Below are 20,972 nucleotides of genomic sequence, written 5' to 3'. Positions count from 1 at the left end.
GAAGTAGTGTCCAGAACTAATGGTCACAGAACGAGGATTCAGGATAGACAATGTAGGACGGAGATGAGGAGACATTTCTTCATGCAAGGAGTGGTGAGCCTGTGGAATTCATTACCACTGCAAGTAGTTGATGCCAAAACATTGAATGCATTCAAAAGGTGACTAGATATAGCACTTGGGGCAAATGGGATCAAAGATTATCGGGAGAAAACAGGATTAAGCGATTGAGTTAGATGATCAGCCATGATCGTGAAGAATGGCAGAGCAGGCTCGAAAGGTTGAATGGCCCCCTCCTGCTCCTATGTTCTACATGTCTATGTTTCTATAAGGAATTTAACTTGATTTTTAAAAAAATCTTGTCTTGACTGGCTGATAATAATGGTTTGTTCGCAGACCAGACGGACAGCTGTTTTCTGGGAGGTTGTCGATCTCTTCAAGCACTTCTGATGAAGTTGAGGGCACTTGTATTCCCATCCTTATGGCAGTTACTTCACATGCAGCATTTATTCTTATCTCTGTAGGGTCTAACTTCTGCTTCTTCAATCTGCTCTCATAGGACAGCAATGGTTGCTCCTTTATCAAGCATAAAGTCAATAGGATGTCCATTTACTTGGCAAATACTGGTTCTTCTGGCTTGTCTGGATTGGTTAATTCTCTTCAGGTATCTTCGTCAACAAACATACCTTGTCGAATCCAGTTATCTTTTCTACTAGCAGTGGACACACTAACATACAGGTTTCTTTCCATGTGTGATCACCAGTATGTCCACTGTTCTGAAACTCTAGATATTCTGAAAGTGACCTACAGTTTTACAAATGCAGCCATCATTAGTGATGGTAAACATTGTCCTTGTGAATCCCACAGCTTTGACATTAGTTTTTTATCAACAGATGACTGGCATGTTCTCAGAATGCCTGAATGCAACTCTAGACACAGTTCAACTCACTGATCACCAGTTCCGACATGCCACAGCTAAAAACCAATGACCTCTTCAGAATACAAACACAGGACACAACTGATAGAGTAACCTTTGTCATCCAGTATTTCCGTATTCATCACAGCCTTCAGCATGACGATGAACATCTCGCCAAGGCCATCCCTACACCTCCATTTCTCACCTTCAAACAACCACTGAACCGCAAACAGACCATCATTCGCAGCAAACTACGCTGCCTTCAGGAGAATAGCAACCACAATACCGCATAACTATGCCATGGAAACTTCTGTAAGACAGTGCCAGATCATCAACATGGATACTACCATCACACATGGGACACCAACCCCATGCACAGCAGGTACTCATGTGACTCGGCCAGTGTTGTCTACCTCATATGCTGCAGGAAAGGATGCCCTGAAGCATGGTATATCAGCGCTATGACAACAGATGACTGGACACCACACAACAATTACCAGGCAGTCTCCACTCTTCAGGTAAGCATCCTGCATGGCGGCCTTCAAGATACAGAACACACAGAATTGCCCATCAGAAACTGATAGCCAAGTTCTGTACCCATGAGAAAGGCCTCAATCTTGGGTTCATGTCGCACTACATGTACCCCCACCATACTGTTTTGTGTTTGCAAAATCCTCCTTACTCTTCTGTTTTGACACCATTACTTAATAAGTTATTATCTCTCTACATTAATTAGTTTCTATAGTTTTGGCTTACTTCTTACTTTGGTTAGACCATCATCATGCAACTTTCATGCCTATTACATTTCACCAGCCATTTGGTTAGTCTGTAGCACCATCTTATTTTTGTTTTTTTTGTAATTATCTCTCTGACTTAATTAATCAGTCATCCCTTCATTTGCTATTCAACTGTTGACACTTTACTCACACTGTTTGACACTTTTGATCCCCTGCAAAGGCTTGTTATTCAGCTTTTCAACACTCTAATCACACCATTTGTACTATATTTGACACTGTCAATTACCTCTCTGCCTATAGATTCTGTGTCTGTGCCCCTCCCTCCACTTCACCTGACAAAGGAGCAGTGCTTCAAAAACTTGTGATTTCAAATAAACCTGTTGGACTATACCAGGTGTCGCGTGACTTCTGACCTTGTCCACCCCAGTCCAACACTGGCACGTCCACATCTTCTTAAAGTGGTAATGCTTTTAAAGTTGTCAGCTTCCTTGCTTGAATTTTTTGCTTCTGGGTCCTTGGATGACTTATCTTCATAGTATGGGGTGAGATTCACACCACTGCAAACACAGGTAACTTATCCCAGGTAACTACTGGTGGCAGCATGTAATACTTAACACCTGTTCCAGTATATGATACTGGCGCAAGTTTTTTGAGGCAGTTCACTGCTACCATTCCTCCTGTGTCTTTGCTTTGTCCTGGGCCTGTACCATGATTAGTGGTAGAGGATACACCACAGAGTATCTACAGAAATGGCATTGTTCTTTTATAAGAAGTTTATTGCATGATAGCACAAATATAAATAAATTTGATCAGGCAGAATTACTAGGACCTTAGGGTGTTGTTGTAGAACTGGTCCCTCCAAAAGCCAAAATATAACTCCTCGTCTCCACCTACAGACTGAAAGTGTCTTCAGGAGAATGAGAGGTGCCAAAGTTACATAAACATTAAACCTTTAAAACCATTACTCTACATAGCACTAAAGTTTGGAAATATCACACTGTTGATCTAACCGGAAAGTTCACCTTTTACAAATACTCTTTGTAAAAAAATGTGAAGGTCCCAGAGACTTGCAGAGATTTATCAAAATGGCAAAAAGCACGTAATCAAGAGTACCAATGAAATGCAATTCTTTTTTATCGCGAGGAATTGAACATAAAGGTAAGAATGTCATATTTCAGTTGTATCAGGCCCAACACATCTCAATTACTGAGTGTGGTTTTGTTTGATCTCTTTATTTAAAGGAACTAAATGCATTGGTGGTGGTTTAGAGGACATTAACTAGATTGATACCTGGTATGAATGGGTTGCCTTATGAAGAGAGGTTGGACAAACTGGGGTTACTTTTATGAGGGTTTAGAAGGTGATGGGTAATTTGATTGGTGCATGAGTTCCTGAATGGTCTTGATAAGATGGGTGTGGAAGGGATGTTTACTCTTGTGGGTGAGTCCAGAACTAGGGGGCACTGTTTTAAAACACAGGGATTTCCCTTTTCGGGGTTAAGATAGGGATAAGAAGAATCTTTTTCTCTCAAAGAATTGTCAATTTTGGAACTCTTTGCCTCAGCATGCTGTGGAAGTAGAGTCACAGAATATTTTCAAGTCAGAAGTAAATAAATTTTTGTGAGACATGGGAACAAGGTTATAGGGGGTAGATAGGAATGTGCAGTCCAAAATTCAAACAATCAGACAATTCAAACAATCCTCTTATCAAATAGCAGAGGAGATTCGAGGGGCTAAGTAGCCAATTTTGCTGCCATTTCATGCCGTTCAAGGATGAGGAATTTTTACACCAAGGTTAGGCTGGAGAAACTTAAGTTGTTCTCAGACGTGAAGGAGACTGAGGGGTGATTTATTTGAAATGTACAAAGATTAGGGAATAATTTAGATAGGCAAACAAAGAAATGTTTTGGTCAGTAAGTACAAGTGAATGCAAGGAAAAACATTTTTATGCAGCGGGTGGTAATGACCCACATCTCCCTGCATTAAGGATGTGGAAGTGGAAGAAGTTAATGATTTCAGAAGGAAATTGGATAATCCTTAATGGAATAAACCTGCACAGCTGTGGGGTCAGTGAGGCAACAGAACAGACTGAAATGTTCTCGAGTCAGATTTGACAGGCTAGATGGCCTCATCTGCACCGTAATGTTTCTCAACAGGAAAAATCCTTGACCTAACAATTTCTCAAATAATTGATTCATCAGGGTAAATCACATGTACCTGCTGTTTGTTGGAGTCTCTTTTGTGTTGCCTTCTCGAACACCGAAACACTTATCTCCTGTTTTCGAATTTTACAGTCTACAAGCAAATTTTGCTCTGTGGTATCTTCTGCAGACAAACTTAAACCAAAGTTGTCATTAGTGAGAACAAAGGAATAATTTAAGCACATGTTCCAACAGACCATTCTGTATAAAATTTTTAATCTTTCAAATCAAATTTTAAATTTTCCAATAAAAATGGCTGTCAAGCTCACTTAATGCTTGTTTGACAGTATAAATTAGCTCATGTCAAATTCAGCTGTCTACACCATGAGGTTCAGCCTATGATTATCCACGGTGGTGATAAGGGGGCTACATTCCTCTTCAGAAATTCAAGTGTAAACGTATGCTCAGAATCACCCGGGTTTTTTTTTATTAAGATTTTCCTTATCCATTTCTAGCAACTCTTATTACAAAAGTAGGAACATGCATCCAGGTGAAGGCAGCATGAGGCTTGCCTGTGGTGCATTAGACAAGCAAATAACTTGTAAAAACTAACAGGATCATTTATGAATGAGAAGCTCCGAAATAAGAACATATGACAGAAAAGCCGGACTAAGTTATTCAGCCATCGAATCTATCCTGCCATTCAAAGAGATCATGGCTGATCTGATAATTTTCAATTTCATTTTCCTGCCTCTCCCATGACCTTTGATTCTCTGACAGATTAAAAATCTATTAATCTCAGCCTTGAATACACTTCATGTAGCAGCCTCAACAGCCCTTCGCGGTAAAAAATTCCACTGATTCACAACCCTGACAGAAGAAATTTCTCCCCATTTGCTAAATCCTCATCCAATAAATGATGCCTATGTATTATTATTCTAATCTTATTCAGTTATTCAAATCTTTATTCTGTGGGGATAACATCCATATACATAGCATCCTGTGGTCATGCAAAGTGCTTCGAAGTACTTCAGAGGAAATGAAATACTGTTGAAGTGTAGTCAGTCACTATTGTAAGGTAGGAAATATGGAGACAATCTGTACACAGCAAATCCCTGCTGAGAACAATATGCAAAACTCAGACAGCAAATAGAGCCTAAGTTTAAGTATCATCTGATAGACCACATATCCAATGGTGCTTCACTACCTCAGGCTGAAATAACACTCCTGCAGTCAAACTTCAATCTGTAGCCCTTCTGATTCAGGACAATAGTGTCTATGAACTGAACCACAGCTGACACACTGGAATTTTCCTTTATTCTTTCATAGGAGGTGTGCCTCACTGAGTAGGTCAGCATTTGCCGTCTGTCTTTAATTGCTCTTGAGAAAGTGGTAATGAACTTCCTTCTTGAACAGCTGTAGTCCAAGTGGATTTCACGATCTGATCATACATGAGGAGTAAGATCTATGCATTCTTACTTCGTTAATTTATGTACCTGCCAGATGACAACTTTGTCTTGGGTTGAGATTTCTTTTGCACTGACTTTTCCTTTCCAGGATTCACTACCTTAATCAGGGAAGATTCCGGCTCTGTTAGGAAAGCAGAACATTTGTTCAAGAATTTATAATCTTAATCCTTTTAACATAACACAAAGAACTTTGAACATGTAATATTAAGTGATTCAGGGTCACTTCCAACAGTTGTGTTGATTTAATCAGTGGGCTCATGTGGCATAATGATAGTCTTCTTATCCTAACTAATGGCCTTTCCATAAATGGCATGTGTCTGGATATCAAGACAGAACAAGATAATATTTGTCTATTATATTCCAACAGTTTATTTGTTTTCTCATATTTATTGTTTTGGCTCACACACTAACTACCACTTGGGTTAGGTGCTGAAGGTCAGCTGTGCCTGTGAAAATGAACAGCTACTTTCGAATATATTCTACCCAGATTACAAACTTATCAATTTAGAACTCCGCCAAAAAATTTCTAAATCTTGACTTTTTTTTAAACTTGAATGTATTTAAGTTAAGGATTCCTATATTGAGCAGATAACTAACGAACTGTAAGATTCTGTTGCAACTCACCAGTTTGCATGAATTTCTTTAGAAGACTTCTTGGTGTGTAATCGTCTAAAGCCTCCTGAGAGATTGCTCTGACAGTCTTCACTTTCTTCAGTCCTACAGAATTCTTTCCAGTTGTTTGTTTTTTAGATGATTCCGCAGCCACCTTTATCCAAAACATGAGCTTCCTGGTTATTGCGAATAGAACTTAGAGCTTCGCTCGACATTTCTCTCATGTACAGTATCATTACTATTCCCATAAATTGGCCCCAGTGAATCAAACGCAACTTTACTTATACACACTAGTGTAACATGGCACCGAGTTAAACAAAAACCACATTGCTGTAATTGGTCGCTGGAATTGACAGAAGTCGTTTGCATTTTGCTCACTTTTAAACAGGATGTAAAGTGTTGTCCATTACCCTAAATATTGGAAGAACGAACACCAGACCCATGCCACTTAAGCAATTATGAAGCATGGCTATTAAGGAAAAAGACTTGCATAACCTCAGGATTTCCCCAAAGCCTTTTAGGTACAATTAACTAATATTGAAATGTGGTTGCTATTGTCAAGCAGGTTAAGCCCTCCAAAAAATTATTGTATACTGTATATCTTTCCTTACATTTGAAATTTAGGCACGATACTTCTGTTTGAACAGGCCTTGGGTTACAAAAGAATTAACTGCTGGATTGTTCTAATTTTTTTTGATATCCATTCATGACATGTGGGTGTGACTGCCAAGTTCAGCACTTTTTTGTCCATTCCTAATTACCCTGGAGGTGATGGTGCTGAACTGTCTTCTTGGGGTGTAAGTTCACCCAACGTGCCATTCGGAAGGGATGACAGGATTTTGATGCAGACATGGGGAAGGAACAGAAATATAGTTCCAAGTCAGAATGATGTGTGATTTGAAGGGGAGCTGGCAGGTGGTGGTGCTCCCACATATCTGCTGCCTTGTCCTTCCAGATGGTAGTCGCGTGTTTTGAAGTGGATGCTGAAGAAGCCTCAGTGATTTGCTGTAGTTAATTTGCATATGATGTTATTCTGCACCAGTGCTGAAGGGAGTGAATGTTGACAGTGGTGGATGGAATGCCAAGCAAGCAGAATGTACAGCTATGGATAGTGTCAAGCTTCCTGAATGTTGTTGGAACTGTACTCATTCAGGAAAGTGGAGATTATTTCAGATGGTGGACAAGCATTGCAGCGAAAGAAAGCATTTTGCTCATGGAAGAATTCCTAGCCTCTTCTTACTCTGGTTGCCACAGTATTTTTATTGTTGGTCCAGTTTACTTTCTAATCAATGATAATCCCCAGCATTTTGGTAGGTGGTAATGGCATCGAACATCAAAAACCAATAATTATATTTGCTCTTGTTGGAAATGGCCATTGCATGGCACTTCACAGAATTGTTACAGCACTTGAGGCCATTCAGCTCATCATGCCTGTACCAGCTTTTCAAATGAGCATACTACCTGGTGCCAATTTCTTGGTGTTTTCCCCCCACACCCTTGCTCATTATTTCTATCCAAACAATCATCCAATACCCTCTTGAATGTCTTAATTCAACTTGCCTCCATCATATTTCCAGACAAAACATTCCAGACCCTAACTATTTACTGAGTTAAAGTTTTTCCCTACATCACCCTCGCTTTTTTAGCACACGTCTTTAAAGAGGTATGAATATTACTTCCCACTTATCAGCCCAAGCCTGGATGTTGTCTTTGTTTTGGTGCATCTGGATATCGGTTGTTTCAGTGAACATTTCAACTCTGACCTTATGGTGAAGGGAAGAACATTGATGAAGGAGGCAAGTTGCTTGGTCCTGAGGATGTTACCTCAATGAACCTGAGAACAGTGATATCATCTAAAATGGTCTGAAGGAATGCCTGAGACCAAACAGAAAGAGGAACAGTCACTGGACCCAAAACATTAACTCTGATTTCCCTTCACAGATGCTCCCAGATCTGCTGAGTTTTTCCAGCAACTTCTGTTTTTGTAATATAATGAGGATTAGGTGATGGATATATTAATTAACAGCTAATTGGGTGTGAATTTGTTGTATAAAATGGAGAGCAAGGAATCAGTCGAGAAGTGTGGTTAACTAAAATAAAGCTTTTGTTACAACTATGGATTTGGATTCTGTTTGAATACCTTATCTTCTAATATACAACATTTGCAGTGTTGTATTTGGGAGATTACAGTTTGCAATAATTAGACTGGATTTAAATAAAGGATGATGCACAATGATTAGGGATTTCATTTTCTTTGAAGCAAGACATTTCTGGGAAAAAAAGAAAGAAATTAGAGCAATTCAAAATAATTAAACAAAAATCAAAGAAGTTTAAAATAATCAAGTTTTTCCAAAGAATGCCCGGTTTAGCATTAAAAGGCAAGCAATTTGAATGACATGGTTACTGCATAATTTTGATTGTTTTGCTAAATTCTGATTGAAATTTTATTACTGAAAGGAATAATTTAGGATCCAAACAGTCTGCATTTTGGGTCAATTGTACCATAAATTGTGATGAAAAATGATCTGTTAACTGTTTCTCTTCATATATGCTCTATGGCCGGAAATTTTCCAGCTTCATTTTGTTCTTAGATTTCCAGAATGTACTGTATTTTGCTCTTGTTAATTGCAGTTTAGAATGTAAATATTGTTTATGCATCATTGGTTCATTGGCATAACTCTGAATATGTATTCATGGTCTATTTATTGCATTATGAATGCAATTCCATTGCTTTTATGAAATATGTTAAGTGCCATCCCAGACATCAAGCCAAAGATGTAAAACAATGGACTTTTGAAAATAGTCTAACAGACAGTTTTAGAGAATTGCAGAAGAGAAAAAAAATCATTTACAGGAGAAATAGAGCAAACCAGGTCAGAACTTGCACCAACTTGTGTCCAGAGATAATAGGAACTGCAGATGCTGGAGAATCTGAGATAACAAGGTGTAGAGCTGGTTGAACACAGCAGGCCAAGCAGCAGAGGAGCAGGAAAGCTGACATTTCGCACCTGAAGAAGGGTCTAGGCCCGAAACGTCATCTTCCCTGCTCCTCTGAAGCTGCTTGGGCTGCTGTGTTCATCCAGCTCGACACCTTTTACCCCAACTTGTGTGCAAGCTGTTTCAGGAAGTAAAAGCCATATGTGATTCAAATTATTGGCTGATTGTTAAGAATTGCTTTAATACTCAATAAATTATCTTAATCTGATGCACCAAAACTACTGTAGGGCTCTTGTAGTGCAATGGTAGTGTCCCTACTTCTAGCCAAGAGTCAGCAAGGCCTAAATTCAAATCCCACCTGCTCCAAAGGTGTGCTATAATATCTTTGAACAGCTTGACTAAAAAATACACTGAAACTACTATCTGTCAACTTATTGCCGAGATAGGAACTCAAATAAAAATCTGAATAATTTACAGAACCCTAAAGGCGATGGCCAATTTCCTCATGTAACTTTCCACAAATAGTTATGAAATAAATGATCAGGTGATTTTAATATTGAGTGCTAAGGGGTAAATAGATATTGAGAGCGTGCTTTTGGGATCTTTTATCTGAGCCAGCAATGAAACCTTGGTTTAATGAAGCTTTACTTTGGACAGCAAGAAAGTAGCAGCCTAATTTATTTGCTCAAATATCTGGAAAATCAAAATCAAAATCAAAAATCTCTTGACTCAGAGTGGAGTGAACGATCCCTGAGCCAAGGACAACAATTAATAATAAAAATTTAACAGTTATAAAGGGTCAATGCAGTTGATTTCATTTGATAGCACAGCACAATTTCTAGTTTTGTTTTGTTTTTCTTGAGTTGTGCTCACTTAATAAGGGAGGGATTGCAACATCTTTATCGGAAACCTGTACACCGGTGGCTCAGTGGTGAGAACTGCTGCCTCACAGCTCCAAGAACCCGGGTCCCATTCCACCCTCGGACGACTGTGTGGAGTTTGCACATCCTCTCTGTGTCTGTGTGGGTTTCCTCTGGGTGCTCCGGTTTCCTCCCACAGTCCAAAGATGTGCGGGTTAAGTGGATTGGCTATGCTAAATAGCCCATAGTGTCCAGGGATGTTTAGATTAGGTGGGTTAGACATGGGAAATGTAGGGGCAGGAGATGGGTCTGAGTGGGATGCTCTTCGGAGGGACGGCGTGGACTTGTTGGGCTGAATGGCCTGTTTCCACACTGTAGGCATTCGATGATCTTCTATGATCTATGAAACTCCGGACCCACTTTCAACATATTCACACTTCCATCTTGACGTATTATAATGGAACAGAATGAACTCAGAAACAAAAACAGAAATTGCTGGAGAAACTCAGCAGATTAGACAGCATCTGTGGTAAGAAAGCAGAGTTAACGTTTTAAGTTCAGAACTGATTGAAGCAAGGAAAAGGATCATTAGCTGCCATTTCTACCATCCACAGTGGGATGCCATGGCCAGACGTATATGCCTCTCCCCTCCTTCGTCAGCATTCTACAAGTACCGTTCCCTCCAAGACACTTTGATCCACTCCTCCTCCATTCCCAACACTTCCCCACACAGCACCTTCCCATGCAATTGCAGAAGGTGAAATCCCTGCTCATTTATCCTCCCTCCTCACTATCCAAGAGCCTAGATGAATACTTTCCAGATGAAGCAACAATTTACTTGCACTTCACTCAATCTAGTCTCCTCTACACTGGGGAGATGAACACAGACAGAGCAACTGCTTTGCAAAACACCTACGTTGTGTCTGCAAAAACGATCCTGAGCTTCCTGTTGCATGCCACATCAACACACAATTATGTTGTCTGGTCAACATCACCGTCTCAGGCTTGCCGCATTGCCCCTGCAAAGCGCAGCACAAGCTGGAAGAACAGCATCTCATTTTCACAGAATTGTAAAACACCTATAATGCGGAAAGAGGCAATTTCGTCCATCAAGTCTTCACCAACCTTGCAAAGTGCACACGACCCAGATCCAGACCCTCACCCTATCCCCATAAACCCCACATTTATGCTGGCTAATCCAAACAGCCTGCAGATCCATTGACACAAAGAGCAATTTAGAATGGCCATACTGAGATGTTAATGGGATAACATCCCATTGATTTTTATACTTTATAAATTAAAGTCTTTTATCTGCCTACACATAGGTATGCAGGCACTGCCCTGAAGCTTCCTGCCCAGCTAGGAACTCAGTGTAAGACTTTGTAACTCTTTATCTTCCCACACATCGGTATGCAGACACTGTCTTAATCTTCCTGACTGAATAAAATCAGAATTAAACTGTCTCAAATAAGGTTAAGTAAGGAACATTTGTAAAGGTGTGAGACTTCTGAAGCATGACAAAGGGGCCAGGGCCAGGGCACTGACTTTGCTCTAGCCAGACACACCATCAACTTGAAATCACAATCTGTCCCGATTACAACGTGAAATCGCGTCCTGCCATTAGCAGACACTTCACTAGCAATCAATACTATATCCTGGTCTTTTATGTTCTTGATGTAATAATTGTTTGGTATCCTGTCTTTGACTGTTGTAATAATTGTTTCACGTATCATGTCATTGTGAAATGTGAAATTTTTTAATGTATCATGTACTTAGCAAAGTATACAAAGCGGGGACTGTCTGCTACTCGGGGAGAATTACTTGCGAGACGCTGCACTCTGTGCCGGGTTAAGTACAGTGATCCTCCACAGCTTGTACTTGCTTGGTAATAAAGGATTTGTGTTTTTCTAAACAGGTCAGTGTCTTGTTATTGCAGCAAGTCCGTGAGGGTCTCCAAAAACAAACTTGACATTACCACCTCACTTGCACATCTTTGGACACTGGGAGGAAACCCACACAGACACCGGGAGAACATGCAAGCTCCATGCACAGTCACCGTAGGCTGGAATCAAACCCAGATTCCTGGCGCTGTGAATTACAATTCTGCGCCTAACCACTGAGCCACCATGCCACCAGCACATTTTCTGCTTGGAGACCCTGCAACCTTCGGAACTCATTAGAATTCAAAAATTTTAAGGCCTCAGCATCTTCTCCCATGACCTTACCTCCAACATCCACAAGCCAGGCCTTGACATCACATGGGCTGCTACCACAAATAACATATTGCCAGCAACTAATAGTCTTCGTTAGTAACTACTGATTCTCCTATGCTGGCCTTTTCTCATTCCTTTGTGTGCTTGTATTTCCCTCTCTCTGGGCTCCTTCTCCACTATCATTTAGAATTAGAATTAGCTTTTACTGTCATATGTAATCACTCACATGAGTAGTGAAAAGTTTACAAGCTACCACTTACGATGCCATATTAGGTACAAATGTACCTAGAATCTTAGTACAAAGCAGAAAAACAAAGAAAGCAAGCCAAGAATTTAAACATTACAGTCCTTCTTACTAAAGCATAGAAAAAACAAAGAAACACAGTTCATAGTTCAACATCACAGTCCTAGGCTCGCATTCATCACAAGGTTTGACACTGCCCTGACTGCTGCCTCAGGGTGCCTGCTCCCATTCTCACTGCTGATTTATTCCTGTCCCCAACCCACCTTCAGCATATACACCTAGCTTTACTTTGCTAAAATCAATTCTGAAGAAGGGTTAGTGGATCCAAATGTTAACTCTACTTTCTTCCCACAGATGCTGCCAGACTGGCTGAGTTTTTCCAGCAATTTCTCTATTTGTTTCTGACATTCAGCATCTGCAATTCTTTAGAAATTGTTGTTTAATGAACTCATGCATTGTTTCTTTTAGATCATAACTACGCTTGCTTGCACTGCCCCCAGGATACCAAAATATGCTCCACAAAGTTACCTACTGCAACACAAATATCTTGAAATAGACAGTTTCTAATATTCTCCATACTCCAAAGCCCATTATTTCAAGCATCAGAGTGTAAAGTAATGGATATTAAATTCACTCCTTATCTTCAGTGTCACAGGATCTTACTTCACTGATTAGGTGGATGGGGCCTTGTTTTAATGCTTCAAATAATGCTGCTCTTCTGCATTTCAGTGGCTACTCATCACCTCTGACTCAAAGACATGAGTGCTATCAACTGAGCCAAACTACCAGTTTACTGCAGAGAAGCATCCTAGAACATGATATGACACCATATACTGCATGATGAGACACTTTACTGAAAATTTTACTTTCAAATAACTAAATACCCAACTTCTTTATAACAATACATTAAAACAAAATGATGTGATTCAGAAACAGAAAATGGTCCATTACTCACAGCAGCAACAGCTAGCTGAGAACTTTTAACTTTTGCTTTCATTTGACTGCGGAGAACCATACTTGGAGACTGTTGCATAGGAACATCAATGAGTTTTTTGGGAGTACTTGTTTTTTTCCGTAGCCTATGTTTAAAGAGAAAAATAATTAAGATCTAAATAATTGGTGCAGAATGATTTGTGGATGTCATAACTCACTAACTGTGGGTTAAGTTACATCTGCATAGAGTTTTTGTTAAGCCTTGTTGAAAAAAAACATTTCTTACTGGAATACATGATGGCTGTCTGTGCACCTTCAATGCTGACTATACCACTGATCAGACTTTCTGAAAAATGTTGAGTCAAATCACTGTGGCCACACGTTTTTGCACCATTGAATTCAGTACTCGATGGAAAATAACACATGACAAGCTAACTTGATTTTATATTTTTGGAAGGGACTCAACAGCAACTTTACTGAGCAGTAAATTCTGATGCGGTTGCGCAAGTGGACTTTTAATGGTCATATTGTGGCAGTGACAGAAAAAATCTTGGTTTTCCCATCAACAATGTCAAATTATCAATATACACAACAGCCTAGACTTGACTGTTGCAGCGCCCCACATGCTGTCCTCTGAGGTAGCACAAAATGTTACATTCACTGCTCTTAGTTCTTCTTCAATTTGTTGGGATGTTAAGGCTCAGACGTCTCACAGCACCACAGACCTGTGTAGCAACATTAGCACACAAGCAGCTCAAGAAAGAAATGCACAATTTACACTGTTATTTATGAGTTCATCAGTAAAACATCAATTTTCTTCGGATTCTTAGACTGGATAGCAGCATCAGACTAAATTGCACACAAAACTCAAACATCAGAGACATGGGGAAATACCATAAAATCTGCAACTAAGCCATAAGGAGTCATTTGAGCTGGTTCTTTCGAAACCTGGCAAACTCCCAGTTAAAAACATTTACTTGAACAAAGTTGCTCTCAGACCACAAGAGATAAAAATCTGAAAGGCAGCCCAAGTTTACAGATTTGAACATTCAAGAGAGCTTGAAACAGAAACGTCGAGAGAAAAATTTGATTCTGTACAGCAGAATCCTATAGGATTTCAAGACAATGCCTTAACCTCGCAGTCTGTGCAGCTGATAAATTCTGACAGTGGGGAGATTCAAAATCAAGCATGAATTCAGGCTAGACCCTTCATTAAGTATCCTCAAATGCTTCATTCGTTTGTGTGGGCCTGAGCAGGCATTTTTGCTAGCAACGATAACTTATATCGGTGGTCTTGAAGCAGGCAGCAGATGAATATAACGTGGCAAGATATCATTCTTACCTGTGTGTCCCTGGACGCACTATGCTCTGTGGAACCTCTTCGGCAATCATGCCTTTAATTAGGGTGCGCATCGTCATATCCTCAGGTAAAGAATCCATTTCTTGTGTGTTGAAAATGTCTGCAGAAATAAAACCATAAACATAAATCATTTTCACCAGCCTGTGACCTGTATCAGAAAATTTGAAGATTCCTCATATCTTCTTGGAATTTAGAAGCATATTGGATTTTCACTAAAAACTCTGCATCAGCACTACTTCTATCAGATCACTTGCCTAATTTGCTGATCTGGAAACCATATTTTCAATCCTGTCATTTATTCATCATAAATGGACTGCACTATAAAAAGTAGCAAAAACACAAAACACAATCCATGTATAGACTGTTCTTTCAAGGCTTAAACTTGCTTAATTTTCAGATTATCCAGTTTGTCTTGATACCCACCAAAATAAAACTGAAATGCCTTTATTTTTGTCACTTAAAGGTATTTTGACACCTGATATTATTATGCCGGAGAAATATTTTAACTGACAAAAATAAGGCAAAGATACAAAAATCTAACTCAGCCTGTAAGATAGGTGAAAAAAAAACTGCTCGCACCTCCACTGCTCATCATTATCTAGTGAGTGCTGTTAGGAGTGCTCTTGGATGGGATTTACATCCTAATAATTCTACTGTAAGGTCATCATATTTGAAATTCTACCACCATTCTCGTTTCTTGCTCCAAACAAATAGGCAGTTAAATGAAGCAAAGTCAAGGAGCACTCATGAAATTGAACTTAAAGTTCCCTGATTGGAGAACAAAAGGTTTGATTTGAAGGGGCAGTATTTTAAACAAAATAAATCTGCAAATATACTGGTAAAAGAACACAATGTCTGAAAAAAAACATTCTAAACTGCCATAGTTTTTGAATATTTGAGAAACTAATTACTTTGCATTGAAATTACCTGCCCTCTGTAAACATGCCTGCAAACAGGAATTTTCTGTAATAACAGATCTGATCTTTAATGCAATACTGGCCAAAGAATAGGCAGCTAATTTCAAGTCATTTTCATGAAAATGTTACCATTTATCTCCTGCATAATTGGAGGAATGTCTGAAGTTTCTGTACAGTTATTTTGGAAGAGCAGCTAATTGTGATGGTAAACACTGCAGTCAATTTTTGTGAAGTAAAGATTAAAAAACACTTTGGCAGTAGTCAGTGCCCATTCACTGATTGGTCAAAGCCTGTTTTGTGGCATTAGTTCATTGAGTCAGAATCCAAAACGTGCAGTCAGCTCCTTGGGGTGTTTGTTTTGGTGCCCAAATTGTGTGTTGCAAACTGGAACACAGTGGGGAAAGTCAACCAGCTAAGATCTTTTGGCCAAAGTATAACAAGGGAATATTCAGTTGCCAGATCCCAAATTGACTCAAACTAAAAGTAAATAGGCTCCTGTATAAGTAGAAAACACCTTTGTTTTGCAACCCGCAGGGAAACTCTAAAGAATGTCAAATTCTGACGTATTGTGTCTCTTTTTTGCTCTGCGAACACTGCACAGAACTGTTTTTAGGGTCTTTTGTATGTACTTGTAGACTTTTTTCTAAATAAAGTACAATGTTGACATAAAAATTTGGTGCCAGAATCAGAGAATCACTAGGACACTATTACACAATAAATGCCCAGGTGAGAATTAGCTCAGTGGGCCCTGGGTATTATTCAGCGGCAAGATTACCAATTCACACTTTTTTACAAGATCACTACCACGGTTACACAGTTGGCTTTCAGCTCCGAGGTTAATTCCCTAATCACAGGTTTGGTGGTAACAAAGTGTGGAACGGGACGAACACAGCAGGCCTAGCAGCATCTTAGGGACACAAAAGCTGACATTTCGGGCCTAGACCCTTCATCAAAGTTTGCTTGGTGCGCAGGTTGACAAGGTCAATTCTCTCAGTCAGGGTACTGGTTATCAGGTTAGTTTACCCACTTTGGGAGTCATGACTTGGCTACTGGGTCAGTCCACAGGATCAGTGTCTGCCGAGCAGTGAGATAAAACAAAGAGCTGCGGGTGGGCGCTGGAGAAGCCATTGAGAGAAAACGGTTCCGAAGAAGGGTCACTGGACTCGAAATGTCAACTCTGTTTTCTCTCTCTCTCCACACGTGCTGTCAGATTCTGCTGAGTTTCTCCAGCAATTTCCATTGAGCAGTGGTTGCATCCTCCAGGCTCACCCCAGTAACCTATACTCTTACAGGCTGCACACGACATGAATAGCAATAGTAACATTCACACGGTGAACAGCCAAAGATAATCACCGTCACTGTTTCAGTTCAATGGCCCCGACTTTGTAATGCGGTGAGTTTCACTGGTAACGAAAAACACAACTGTCCTCAGGAGCTGCCATTCACCATATGGAGTCCGCTCAGCCATTCAATGAGATCACCACTGCTCGGATAAATAGCTTGGCCTGCTGTGTTCATCCAGCTCTACACCTTATTATCTCAACTCCACTTTCCTGCTTTTCCTCCAATAACGTGAGAAAAAGTCGAGCCTGAGTACAACATCGTATATTCCCGTCATTTTTCGGAAGTTTAGATTACTTTAACGACCTGCGCGTATTTGCAGGAAATTGAATAAAACGTTCAATCTGAACTCTCCGTAAATTAAGGGATTTTGAATCAGTTACAATCTAGCCCGTGTTTTTTTTTTAATTCACCTGCTCTGCGCTGTCAAATATAAACCGGGTATTAACGAGGCCCAGTAACGCCTGCTGATAACGGCCGAGCCCCGAACAACCGCCCGTCCCGCCTCAGCGTTCAACTACTTGTCGCGATAGCCTGCAACCGGAAGCACAAGGTCACGATACCATCTATTCCCGCAATGGCCATTGGAAAATGTAGTTCATTTCCTGAAGTTTCCGCCAGCGACCCAAATCATTTCTGCTCATCCAAGATTCTCTATCAGTGTTCAGGCCCATTTTCCCTTCAAGAGGCTATCAGTTGTCAATCAGAAGTTCTCTTCGCTCTTAGCGAAAGACACTGGTTGACTAACCGTTTTAGATACTTGGGAGCAGAATGGCAGAAGTGGCACAATTTAGAAACTTAACATACTGAGCTACGTCAGATTTTAATAAAGTTCTATAGCTTTTTATACGTGTGTCTTATGAATACACAATTGCCAAGTTAGTTGAAGAGCTGTTAGAACTCTGGGTTGATGTCACATTCTGTGTATTGCAGCAAAAAATGTTTTTTTTCCAAAAATATGCTTTTTTAATCAATTATAAGTACAGCACAAAACAGGTTTTAAGTCAGACATTTCAGAAAATACAAAAAAAATTTCTCATTTGTGAATTGCAATTTTAGGTGCCCTCACCCAAATGCAAAATTGGAACATTTACCAAATATGACAAGGAACTATTTACATACCTAATACAAGTCATGAGGGTTTCTATATGTTAACAGACCCTCAGGATAACATGGCAATAAAAGGCCTGAGACAGTGGCCTTTTCCCACAATGCTTTGGCAGCAGCTGCTTTAAGCTTTAGTGCATCACCCAGTAGTTAGGTTTTGAAATGTGCCAGTGCCACAATACTTGGTCGAGGACAACACTACACTGGAAGTTCAACAGGTTTCAGACAGGACAAAGTGCATCTTTCAACAAGTTGGTGGTCCTCCAGGTGCAGGTGATGTTTACCTCAGCTGTCCAGGGAACAGCCGCGAGAGGACAAATTCCTACATTACAGATCTGAAGTGGTAATTTGCTGCCTTGCAAGCAGTCAAATTATTATCATCCCTATGTAAGCACTCTAGCTGAGGACTACTTATCTGTTTAATACTCATTAATATTCACTAAATAATGCAATTAACTCATTCCATTGGAAAGGACTTATAGATTCTACCCATGACAAAGAACATGTTCTAACTATCGTCGCTGTTAAAAGAAATACTCTTCATATTGGGCCACTCCCTCACCTATTTCACACTACTTTAATTAATTTCCCAAAACTGCAGGATCTAGGATTGCTGGCTTTTGTTGGACATATTCCAGGAGGGATCAAGAGCTCTCACCTCGCAATGGTCCACTCAGTAAAACAATCCTTTCCTCCAATTCGTTACCTTTTTAATTAATAAATTAAAATGTTTAAAGAAAATGTGAAAATAATTCTTGCATCTGTGACATTTTCTTGCATGTTCCTTGAGCCAGTCTTGAGGAGATTAATCTTTATTTCCTGGAAACCTCAGGACAATGATGAAGGATTGACAACCCAATTTTAAAAATTATACTTTTATAAGGATTGAGATTGTTAAAAATGACCAATATGCTTTAATGTGGGTTTGACCAAATTCATTAAATTATACCTGCAACTCAATAAACTTCTTTCATTTTCTTTTAATAGGGCAACGCGGCAGCTCAGTGATTAGCACTGCTTCCTCTTAGTGCCAGACACCTGGGTTTGATACCATCCTCTGGCGACCATCTGTGTGGAGTTGGCAAGTTCTCCCTGGTGTCTGTATGGGTTTCCTCCAGGTGCTCTGGTTTTCTCCTAGAGTTGAAAGATGTGCAGGTTAGGTGGATCTGTCATGCTAAATTGCCTATAGTGTCCAGGGGTGTGTAGGTTAGGCGGACTAGCCATAAGAAATGCAAGGTTACAGGGATAAGTTAGGGAATTGGTCTGGTGGAATGCTCTTCAGTGTAGATTTGATGGGCCAAATGGTCTGCTTCCATGCTGTAGGGATTCTGTGATTCTAGGCATCCACACCTGGCAGAAGTACTGCTTCATCATTCAGGACATCAACCCAGAAGCTGGAACGACTTAATGAAGGTTATTTTCCAGGATGCACAATGGTATACCATATTCCAAGTGCAAAACATCATGTCAAGATGGATACCTCAGTGCCAGTTGATTGTCTTTTGTTGTTGCTGGGAAAATTAAAGTTCAGAAGTGTCATGATTTCAATTTATGTCCAATGCCTTTATCAACATGTTACATCAAGTCTTCTACATTGCCTTTGACTATATATAGAATGGAACAAACTAAGAGATGATGTAGTATGATGTGTGCGTACATCTGACCTTATACTCCCGGAAACCTAACTTACAGAATTCAGGGAACTTGAATGTACAACCTAGGATAATGAGTGAATAAAAACAGAATTGCTGAAGAAACTCAAAGAGTTAGCAGTACCACTGTGGAGAGAGATGGGGTTAACATTTCAAATCTGAAACCCTTCTACAGAACCTGAAAATGGAGTGCTGCATTCTGGAAGCTGCTGCATTCAGATGGGATATTATTCTGAGAACTCAACAATATGCACAGTGCTCTGTCCAATTTTTAACTTAGATTAATTGTGACTTATCCAGGCTGATAACACAATAGGAGTTGAGGCACAAGAGAGTTGGTGAAATGGTACATTTAGGATTGCTGGAATTATTTTATCTAGCGAGTTTTGAGAAGATTTGTAGCTCAGGTTGAGGTACTGGTGACGAAACGTCTGAAAACGAACCTTCCAGCTCAGCAAGCAAACCTACATCCAGATTATTTCATCTGTGTGGTAGAAGTTCAATGTTAAAGCCATTGGGCTGTCGGGTCCTGAGGCAGAATATGTGTTGCTCCTCTAGTTTGTGTGTGGTATCATTGTGACACCGGAGGTGGCCCAGGATGGACATGTCACCCAGGATTGGGAGGTGGAGTTAAAAGGCAGATAGGGGTAAGGAGGGAAAAAAACTCTTTGGTCGTGGGGTTGGATTGTAGGTGGCGGAAGTGGTGGAGAATGATATGTTGGATGCAGAGGTTGGTGCGGTGGTATTTGAAGACTAGGAGGACTTGTCTTTATTTTTGTTTGGGGGGGAAAGAGGGTTTTACGGCAGCAGTGTGGGAAATGCAAGAGATGTGGTTGAGGGCATTTTTAATCACAGGGAGGGGGGTGTGGTGTTGCAGTCCTGAGGACATCTGGGATGTCCAAGAGTGGAACGCTCCATCCTGGCAACAGATAAGGCGGAGGTGGAGGAATTAGGTGTAAGGGATCACATTCTTATATGGGGGGCATGGGTGAGAGGAGACCCCTATCTGCGTTTTGTAGAGACCGCTCACCCGCGACTCCCTCATCCCCTCCACACACTCTCCACTACACCAGCACCTTTTCCTGCAATCACATGAAGTGCTACACCTGCCCTACACCTCCTCTCTCATCTCCATCCAAGGCCGAAAGTGAGCTTTCCATATCAGACAGGAGTTCACTAGTACATCCTCCAGCCTGGTCTACTGTATTTGTTGCTCCTGCTCCACATCGGAGAGACCAAGCACAGACTTTCATGGAGCATCTGCGCTCTCTATATGTGATTATGGACAACACTTTCCAGTTGCTAACCATTTTCACTCCCCCTTCCACTCCCTTGATGACATATTCATCCTGGGCCTCTTCCAGTGCCACAATGACACCACACGCAAACTGGAGGAACAAAAGCTCATATTCCACCTCGGGAGCCTACAGCCCGACGGCCTGAACACAGACTTTACCAAGTTTAAAATCTCCCCAGCCCTGACCTCATCCCATGTCCAAACCTCCCTCTCATCCCGACCTCCATGTCCTGACACAAC

The 20,972-nt window shown here is 40.5% G+C and overlaps 2 protein-coding genes across 6 annotated transcripts in view; one reads left to right on the top strand and one right to left on the bottom strand.

Annotated features, from left to right (window-relative positions):
* Nucleotides 1-8,270, top strand: part of tsnaxip1 (translin-associated factor X interacting protein 1) — a 103,392-nt gene extending 95,122 nt beyond the window's left edge. Inside the window, exon 17 of one of the 3 annotated variants that reach the window (XM_059651638.1) lies at nucleotides 6,914-8,270. In XM_059651638.1, the coding sequence (XP_059507621.1) occupies nucleotides 6,914-7,164 (251 nt within the window). In that variant the 3' untranslated portion in view covers nucleotides 7,165-8,270. Of the gene's footprint in view, nucleotides 1-890; nucleotides 2,347-6,913 lie in introns of those variants that run through there. The other 2 variants (XM_059651640.1, XM_059651642.1) reach the window with 2 other exon arrangements.
* The window catches only part of cenpt (centromere protein T), a 56,253-nt gene extending 39,048 nt beyond the window's left edge, over nucleotides 1-17,205 (bottom strand). Inside the window, exons 1-6 of one of the 3 annotated variants that reach the window (XM_048546512.2) lie at nucleotides 17,090-17,205; nucleotides 14,401-14,518; nucleotides 13,081-13,204; nucleotides 5,884-6,025; nucleotides 5,287-5,380; nucleotides 3,867-3,985 (exon numbers count right to left, since the gene is read on the bottom strand). In XM_048546512.2, the coding sequence (XP_048402469.2) occupies nucleotides 3,867-3,985; nucleotides 5,287-5,380; nucleotides 5,884-6,025; nucleotides 13,081-13,204; nucleotides 14,401-14,498 (577 nt within the window). In that variant the 5' untranslated portion in view covers nucleotides 14,499-14,518; nucleotides 17,090-17,205. Of the gene's footprint in view, nucleotides 1-3,866; nucleotides 3,986-5,286; nucleotides 5,381-5,883; nucleotides 6,026-13,080; nucleotides 13,205-14,400; nucleotides 14,519-16,688; nucleotides 17,030-17,089 lie in introns of those variants that run through there. The other 2 variants (XM_059651637.1, XM_048546513.2) reach the window with 2 other exon arrangements.
* Nucleotides 17,206-20,972: the final 3,767 nt, after the last annotated feature.

The sequence above is a fragment of the Stegostoma tigrinum genome, chromosome 16 (assembly GCF_030684315.1).
Source record: "Stegostoma tigrinum isolate sSteTig4 chromosome 16, sSteTig4.hap1, whole genome shotgun sequence".
Lineage (NCBI taxonomy): Eukaryota > Metazoa > Chordata > Chondrichthyes > Orectolobiformes > Stegostomatidae > Stegostoma > Stegostoma tigrinum.
The sequence above is the reverse complement of the archived record's forward strand: the minus strand, read 5'-3'. Positions and strand labels throughout refer to the sequence as shown.